This window comes from Dermochelys coriacea, chromosome 5 (assembly GCF_009764565.3).
Source record: "Dermochelys coriacea isolate rDerCor1 chromosome 5, rDerCor1.pri.v4, whole genome shotgun sequence".
Classification (NCBI taxonomy): domain Eukaryota; kingdom Metazoa; phylum Chordata; order Testudines; family Dermochelyidae; genus Dermochelys; species Dermochelys coriacea.
This window is the reverse complement of record NC_050072.1, coordinates 133,240,065-133,249,341: the sequence shown is the minus strand read 5'-3', so window position 1 is coordinate 133,249,341 and position 9,277 is coordinate 133,240,065. Positions and strand designations below refer to the sequence as shown.

The 9,277-nt window shown below is 44.0% G+C and overlaps 1 protein-coding gene across 1 annotated transcript in view; it reads left to right on the top strand.

Moving 5' to 3' along the window:
* Positions 1-9,277, top strand: part of LOC119855753 (PH and SEC7 domain-containing protein 3-like) — a 147,546-nt gene that overhangs the window by 26,533 nt on the left and 111,736 nt on the right. The window contains 1 exon segment of the mRNA XM_038402407.2: positions 2,928-4,026. Within this exon segment, the coding sequence (XP_038258335.1) occupies positions 2,928-4,026 (1,099 nt within the window).

The window sequence follows — 9,277 nt, the reverse complement described above, 5'->3', positions numbered from 1 at the left end:
GAACTCGAGCTCCTTTAAACCCTGCTACCTGAAATAAGGCATATGCTCCACTAACGTTATCACAGGTTTCAGAGTAGCAGCCGTGTTAGTTGGTATCCGCAAAAAGAAAAGGAGGACTTGTGGCACCTTAGAGACTAACAAATTTATTTGAGCATAAGCTTTCGTGAGCTACCACTCACTTCTTCAGATGCATTTTTGTAAGCCTTTTTTAAGAACAGGTGGTTGCTGGTCGATCATCCAGAATGTGTTCCTGCAAAGAATAGAGACCATGGTAAAGTTCACCGTGGAAGTTGGTCCTGTAGGCCATATCAGAAAAGGTTATAGCTTTGATTGCTTATTTCACATGTTTTCTTTAGGAGCATTTTAGATTGATTACCTCAGACTAGTTTCAATTTGCTGTTTCTCCCTGGGTCTCCAATAAAGATTCTTATTTACAGTAGGGCTCCTTCACAACACTGGCAGTGTAAAGGGACCTTGAAGTGGGCTTTATATTGGAAGATCAGTATAACGGGGGATGTAGTGTAAATATGAATAAGACCCTCAACCTCTACTGCAAACTCGTTTCGGAGTAGCAGCCGTGTTAGTCTGTATTCGCAAAAAGAAAAGGAGTACTTGTGGCACCTTAGAGACTAACAAATTTATTAGAGCATAAGCTTTCGTGAGCTATAGCTCACTTCATGCATTCGATGCATCTGATGAAGTGAGCTGTAGCTCACGAAAGCTTATGCTCTAATAAATTTGTTAGTCTCTAAGGTGCCACAAGTACTCCTTTTCTTACTGCAAACTCGTAGTTTTTGCTTTAGCCCAGTGAGTCTTTTAAATAGCACTCCTCTATCCTTTGGATGCCCCGTAGAGCTTTGGCCATGGGTTTGCTAGGGATTAGGTTACTCATGGAGTTAATGAAAAAAATGAAAACATCAGAAACTTTCTGTGAGTTGTTTACTGCTTTACCAAGCAACTGCCTTGTCACATAGGGTGTGTGGGGAAGCTCACAGCTGTGCCCTATATTCATTGCCTGAAAACTAAGCTCTGCACTGTTTGTTTTGGATTGCTTCAGAAGCAAAGATGGCCTTTGAGACTGACAAATCCCTTGCAAGGGTTTTAGGTTTAAAACATGGTCACTAATGGTCCTTGTAGCTTACTTGCTACAGTCAGCATGCAGCTGGTTTGTGAAACTCACGTAGGCAAAGCTGAATGCATGTTGAAAGCATTCTGGCTGCTTCTAGAAATGCATTTTCTAAGCAGTTCTTCAGCATATGAGAGGAAGTCATGGCCGTTTTGATGTGCTTAGGCAAAAATATTTAAGTAAGGGACTCCTTATAAATAGAGCCCTGTGGATACCTGCTTTATATCAGATGCGGATATCCGCCAGCCATTTTTGCAGATCGGATGCAGATACAAACACAAATAATTCAGCCTATCCGTGTGCTTAGGCAGTTGTTAATAAATATTACTGCTTAGAAACTGTTCAGCTTCTGCTTAATGAGGAATTGAGCCTTCTTTCACTCTCCTATAAATTTGAAAACATTTCCTGAAGAACTAGTAGGTGAAAAAACTGGTTCAGCATCTGCCTATTTCCTCTTTTAAAAATTCCATTTGGTCTGTCTTTGGAGATAGGGCCACAAACTGTATTGCCACGATGCACTGCTAAGGACATGGTAGGACTATCCGAAAGAGTTCAGTGACATTAATAACTTCCCTATGAATTTTTATCTGAGAGATGAAGTAAACAGAATCTAGCTAGTCACAGTTATAAAAGAGCCTTTGACTTCATTACTTTGGGGCTACATGGCAATTAGACATGGGCTGTGAAATGGGATCTAAATCCAAAACACTCCAAATTTATTCAAATTTATGAAATGTAGGTCCATGTCCAATTCCAGATATATTCCCCAGGCCCACTTCAGAGTAGGGGTGGGGTATGAAGCCAGGAGATGGTTTCGATTTGGATCTCAGCCCATCTCAGTATTGTAATAATAATAATAATTGATACAACTGGGATCTAAAACATGCTTTTAGTTTTCTTCTGAATGACAAAGTAAGTACTCAAGGCCAGATTTTTCCAAAAGTGCTTAGCCTCAACATAGGCACCTAACTGAAGTGTCCAGAGATTCATAAGTGTAGCCTCCAGCAGCTCCCATTGAGAACAGTTGAATTAGTGTTGACTGAGAACAATGGGAGCTGCTGGGTGCTTAGCTCTTTTGAAAATCTGGCCATCAGTTGTCTCAATTGCTTTATTTTCATCAGCTTGAAAAACCCCAGCCTTCATGTGTGACACTGGATTTAATCTTTTACTGGAAAGTTGTAAAGTGTGATGATTAAATGTCCATGCGTTACTGCAGTTCGGCCTTCAGTTATACAGGTTCTGAAAAGATGAGGGTGTAGTGCTAGAGAGTGTCATATTTTATTAATTATCTTTATAATCAGCTAATTGGAATCTTTCTAGCATATCCCATTTTGTTTGTCTGTACTCGAGGGATATGTGGGATCTAACCAGTTGCTTTCCATACCATTGCTCTTTAGAACAGCTAAAAAGAGAAAATGACAATAACATTAATGTATAAAACACAAGGTAATGCACACATCATGGACAGATGGTAAACCTCCAGATACCTGCTTTCTTCAGTTCTCTCATCTGGCATGTGTCCATGCTATTCACGGGCCACTGGGACCCTGTGAAGCTCAGCAAATATTTTTGGCATTCCTAACTTGGCAGTGCTAACTTCCAAAAAATATGCTTCCCCAAAACTCAAATGTAAAAAGCCCAATTTTACAGTCCAGTAGCATTCAAAAAGAGCTAAATACAATAGCATTTCTCTGCAGTGGGCTTGCAGAAGCAATGCAGCTAATCTGGGAATGGAGCTAATACCCTTAATAAGTAGATGGATGTACCCAATAGACAAATACACTCTCTTTCTTTTGTGTAGGTGGACAAGGAGATAGCACTCTGCTCCCACATAATGTCTCCAATGAATTTCCAGAATATGGCACTATGGAGCAAGGTGCAGAAGCACTGAGGAGTTCATCTGAGTTTCTAGCAGAGGCTATAACATGCAGTCCAGAAAGGAGGGAGGATGACCAGTTGCCTACTCTTCTTGCAAGTGGCACTTATGCAGATGAGCCAAAATCTTGCATTGAGGCATCACTGCTACCATCGAAGGAAGAAACTTTGCCACGTATTGATAGACAGACTGGGATTATGAAAATTTCTCAAGAGCTAGAAGCTGCAAAAGTACAGAAGGGAGCAAACGCTTCTCTTTGTTCAGAGCTGCAAATGGAAAAAGAAAGGAATATTGGCAGCCAAGATGTACAGGCAGCCAGAGAATTGGTTCCAGCAGGCCAAGAAAAACCCTCAGACAAGCCTCTTCCATCTGAAGTAAGAGCTGAGGAGAAATTGTATTTGATCATAGAAAAAGATCTGGCTGCAATAGTAACTGGAGAAATGCAGTCAGAGTCCTTGCAAGCCATCAATAATAAAACTGAGGAGGTCCCCAAAGTGAAGGAGACAAGCTGTCATAGACCATCTGTACCAGCCCTGGAGGCAGATAGCAAAGTTGGGGGCGTTATCAGTATTCTGGGGGAGGGATGGTCAGATTTTGAGAAGGAATTTTCAGCGTACAATCCAGGCGAGATGCAGACGGGTCCTGGGAGGAGGATATCGAAAGAGGCAGCTGTGAGCAAACACGTAGAATTTCAAGGGGTGGAGATTTTATGGATACAGAAAGCAGAGGAGCAGAAGGGAGTGAAGCATACAGCGCTAGAGGCCAATGCACACTTACAAGGGGCTGTGTCTGTAGAAAAGAAGTTCTCCAAAGCATCAAGCCACCCCATTCCAGCCCCAGTTTCCTCAGGGTTAGTCACTTTGTCTGAGAGTGTTTGGAACGAAGCCCAGGCAGATTTCAAACGAGGAGTTGGTTCGGAGTCCTTTTCTCTAGCTTTGCTAGCTGAAGGTGGGGAGGATGGAATCTTTGTGAAGGATAAACTTGCTGAAGAAAAGAACCATGTGCTAAACACAGACAGTGAAAGGTAAGAATGTTCTTTGGGGCAGGGACTGAATTCCCACGTGTGGGCCATGCCTAACTCACTGTGGGAGTTGCTGCTATGCAAATGACTGATTTATATTATTTGCCTCCTGTATAGAATCTTATGGAGATGACTGTTGTGATGGCACAGTTAATGTGGAGTTGAGGGTTGCGCTGAAGCAGAACTAAAATCCCTCTGTTCCACACTTCTAATGTTTGAATTTAGTCTCCAAATTGGGCACAATAACTCTGTAGAGGAATTCTGTGGTTTGCTCTTTACACAACAAAGACAGCATGAAGAAACCCACATGTTGTCCCAGATAACTAGTGTTGACTAAATATACACACAGGCAAGGCCTAGCCACATACATACTGCTGCTCTGTCTGATTCCTGGCAGGGTTTTAAACATAGAACACAGTGAGTGTCTCCAGAAGGATCACAAATTATTTAAAGGGATACCACCCTATTCCTATACAGTACAAGAGGATAAAGGCATTTTTTTATATTACATATATAAAAAATTGCGAATGTTTGTTCCTTATTCAAATTGTGTCCTGTTTTCTTCACTTTGTTTGTATTCCTCTTGGTGAACGATGATAGGGCCTGCCTGCGGACCTGCACACACATTCTGATCTTAGATCAGATGCCGGCTGTTTTTTGAAAGGCTCACATTAAAACATACATGGAGTCAGTCCTTTTATTACTCAGAGTCCTTTGAGTTTTGCCATGATTACCAAATAGAATGGCTTTGTAGTGTTGCTTATTCTTGTGATTTTATCACAAATCTCGTGATATTTGTTAGATTTCTTAAAGCACCAAATCCTGGAGCCATGCGAATATATGAGAATTTCAGCTGTCATTTTAAAACAAAAAGTTTTGAGCCCTCTTGGTTGTGGAGAAAAGCTTAAAAATGTGATCCGAGAGCACGCTGAAGGCTCAGAAACCAGAAGACAAAAAAACCTTCAAATGTATTATATTATGTTTTTAAAATCTCATGGTTTTTAAGCTGTCTCATGATTTTGGGGGCCCTGGCTTTTGATTTTTGAATACTTGGAGTTGATTCCCTGATGAGAGGCAAAATACCAGTGGGGGGAAAAAGGAACACTTGAAAGATGTTCAAACCTTTCTTTTTGTTAAAGTTTCCTGAGCAGCTTTAGGCAGGCTGCACAGTATGGAACGTGAGGGTGGGCACTGGAGCAGGGATGTGGGTTGAGAGATTATGCGGGGCTTTGGCAAAATGGGGGGAACTCTGTAGTGCTGGGACCCAGAATTTGAGGAGAACAGGATTGTATGAAGTGAGGGCTTGGTATGGTGGAGGGCAGGTCTGTGTCTCTAGTCCAGTGGTTCCCAAACTTTTTCCGCCGCTTGTGCAGGGAAAGCCCCTGGCAGGCCAGGCTGGGCCGGGCCGGTTTGTTTACCTGCCGCGTCCGCAGGTTCGGCTGATCACGGCTCCCAGTGGCCGCGGTTCGCTGCTCCAGGCCAATGGGAGCTGCTGGAAGTGGCACAGGCTGAGGGACGTACTGGCTGCCGCTTCCAGCAGCTCCTGTTGGCCTGGTGCAGCGAACCGCGGCCACTGGGAACCGCGATCGGCCGAACCTGCGGACATGGCTGGTAAACAAACCGGCCCACCCCGCCAGGGGCTTTCCCTGCACAAGCAGCGAAACAATTTTGGGAACCGCTGCTCTATGGAAAGGCATTGGCCTTAGAAAGGCTCTGCTGGTTGCTCTCGGCACACCAGGCCACAGCTCCAGGGGAGCCATTATTTCTGTACAGCATGTTCAGTGTGTCAGGGCTGATTCCCCACTCTGGCGCTTGGAGTGCAGAAGGTGGGGGCCCGCAAGGATTCTAAAAATTAATACTGGCCACTTCAGGCTGGTATTAAAATCCCAAGGTCACAGCTTTTCTCTGACCTTGGATGGGTAGATGCTGCAACCTCCCTCCCCTTTTGAGAACCCAAGAAGGCACACTTGGGAATTCCTTCCTGTGGGGTACCCTCAAGCCCTTTCACCACCCTCTGGGTAAGAGCTGAGAAAAAAAACAAAGAAAATCAACTCTTGCCACCAGCTAATTAAACAACAAACCTCTTAGGACACCAAAAATCCAATCCTGTTCTTAAAAAAGGTAAATTTTATTAAAAATAAAAAGAAAGAAAATACATCTGGAACTTAGGCTTTTGCTAGATTTAAAAACTCGCTCACAAAAAATAAACATCAAGAATAACCTTCTTGAGGTTCAGATTAAAGGTTACAAGCAAAACAGAAGCATTTGGGGTTACCACAGAGGAATCCACAAGCCATAAGAAATAAACAAAATAAACCTAATTGCATCTTCCTAGACATTTCCTGATCTACTTACATGTCTGGGTTTCCAAATAAGCAATTTCTAGTTATGATTCTGATGAATTTCATACCTGGCCTTCAGCTTCTCACAGCATAACTGCTGCCTTGTTCCCCTCTTCCCCGGAGAACAACAACCACAGGCAAAGGGAAGTTTTTCCCCAATTTTAAAAAGTTCTAGCCCTCCGATTGTCTCTTTTGGTCAGGTGCCCACTCACTTCTCTTTACCTATGCATGCAGTCCGACTTTTTAACCCTTTACAGAAAAGCAAGTAGAGAACAGCTACCAAGAGGGATTCTGTAGCTAACTGGCTGGCTGGATATCCACAAAAGGGAGCTACCCCCGTCTCATTTATCACACAGTGCATCAAGAGCACCCCGTGGTGCTGCTGCCTCTGTTCACCAGGGAATATAGGTGGCAGCTTCAAGAAAGCCTTCAAAGCGCTGATTTGATGCTGAGGCACCAATCTCCATCCCCTCCTTCCAGAGTGTCCCCATAGTATTGTTCCCTGCCCGCCACCAACCAAACCCACTTTATCAATTGCCTGGTTCCTCTGACTTCCCCAATACCAGGAGAGCTATTTTGGGGGCTACTTAGGCACCTGAAAACTCTAGGTTTTTTGCAGATGATAACTTAAAATTTATCAGAGGGATAACCGTGTTAGTCTGTATCCACAAAAACAACGAGGAGTCCGGTGGCACCTTAAAGACTAACATATTTATTGAAGATAAGATTTCATGGGTTATTTATTTGGACATAAGCATCTGAAGAAGTGGGTTTTTTTTCCCTGCGAAAGCTTATGCCCAACTTAGAAATTAGCTGACAACAGCACTGTATCTATAAAGAAAGAAAAAAATATAGAGACAAACATCAATTAAAGATGTGTGGCGGGGTGTACCTACCTCGCACCAGCCCTGAAAGGGTTAACTCTGCTTTGTAGGCTGAGGAAGCCCCGCCCCTCCGACCCTGCTGGGCATGCTCAGCCTGGAGGCAGTATATAAAAGGTAGCACCCCAGCTCTGTCTAGGGAGGCTGCTGATGGGGAAGGACGCAGGCTGCAGGCTCCTTGCAGGGAGTTGCTACGAACCCCGACTATGGGACTGTGGCTCACAGAGTTCCTGACTGGAGATTCCAGGCTGCCCGACGAGCCCAGAGAAAGGACGGTACTGGTAGGAGCCCGGCCGTTTGGGGACCTGGGGAGTTTCGACGAGGAGGAAAGGGTAAGAAGCAGCCCAGGGATCTTGAACTCTTTGCCGGTTAGTGAACCAGGGGATTGGTTTGCATGTTTTGGGAGGATCCCCGCTGACTGAATGGTGAGAACCACCACCAGGGCCCTAGGCTGGGGCTCGGAGGAGCAGGGAGGGCCCGAGTCCCCTTACCCAGAGCGCCACACTCCCCTGAGTGGTGCCCCACTCCCCCAACAGGCCAACCGGCCACGCAATCTCACAGAGGAGGGCTACTTCACTCACTCTGGCAATTGGGCCATGCTGCCCTGCTGGGAAGGGCTGCTCACTGACTCTGGTCACTAAATAATACTACCCCATGTTACAGTAAGGGTCATTGGTGTAGGACCTGACCGGCTGCAGAATTGCCTACGCCCTTCCATCTAACCCTACGTGACCCAACACCTCATGATGGGGTGCACCTAGCCCATGACAACATATTTTAAATTGATATGTAAATTTAGAACAATCAGGAGATAATACAGCAAGATATTCCCAATGCCAAGCCTTGAGGTACTAGTTTTGGAACCTTAACATAGATATCAGAAACACAGGTTACTCATTCTCAGATTAAATTTTGATCAATTAACTGGGAAGATTTTTTTAATTCCTGCCCTGGCTTAACTTTGAAAGCGAAATTGGGTTCTTTCTGCTTCTTTCATCTTCATCAGTAATGCAGTTCACAATTCTGTTGATGTGTGAGGCCAAACACAATACAGCTTGCTTTCCTTGTCTGATATTGGTTCCTGCACCATTAAGAATAAAAACATGTTTGTAAGCCATAAAATAAAGGGATTTGACTTGAAATAGAAAGTAGAAGTATTTGATCGTGGTGACGTTTTTACAGAGCCACTTTTCGGACCACAATTGGACTTAAAGAAGAAAACAACATTTATTATTGTCAGGCTGGACATACAAGATGTGCCAATGAACAACCTTTTTATCCATCGTCTAAGTCATTAGCTAGGAGAGTGTGCGGTTTTGAAGGTAGCGTAGCAGAATGGGCATCAGGGCTGAGATACATTTCCAGCTCTTGTCCTTGTCTGTACTACCACTTACTTCAGTATAACTTATGTCACTCAGGGGTGTGAATAAGCCAACCCCCTGAGGGATATAAGTTAACTGACCTAAGTGCCGGTGTGGACAGCGCTCTGTTGGCGGAAGAGCTGCTCCTACCGACACAGCTCCTGCTGCTCGCGGAGTTGGAGTTGTTATGCTGAGGGGAGAGAGGCAGAGAGCGTCTTCACCAGATATGCTACAGCGGCACAACTGATGTAGCGCTTCTAGGGTAGACTAGCCGTAACATCTCCTGACATTTTGTGGCAAGTCAGTTAAAGGGACACTGGATAGGTTTAAAATTTTAATGTATATTCCTACTTTGTTACAACTGAGATAATTATAGAAAAATCGAGATTACTTTTTATCGGTTAGGCTACTTACTTTTTTTGCAGTTCACCAAACTTCAAATAGATTATTTAACTTTTGGAAACATCCTACTAGGGCAAGGCCCCGTGACTTTTTACTGCTCCTGACTGGGGCTCTCGAGGCGTTACCCTACTACAAATAATAATAGACTAGAAACTGACTTTAAACAGGAGTGAAACTGACTGACTCTTTAAAGTCTCTTTCATTTCTGTTTAAAGGCTAGTTGCTTTCCAGAAGGCTCTTAAACAACGCTATGGTGATTGAACCTCAG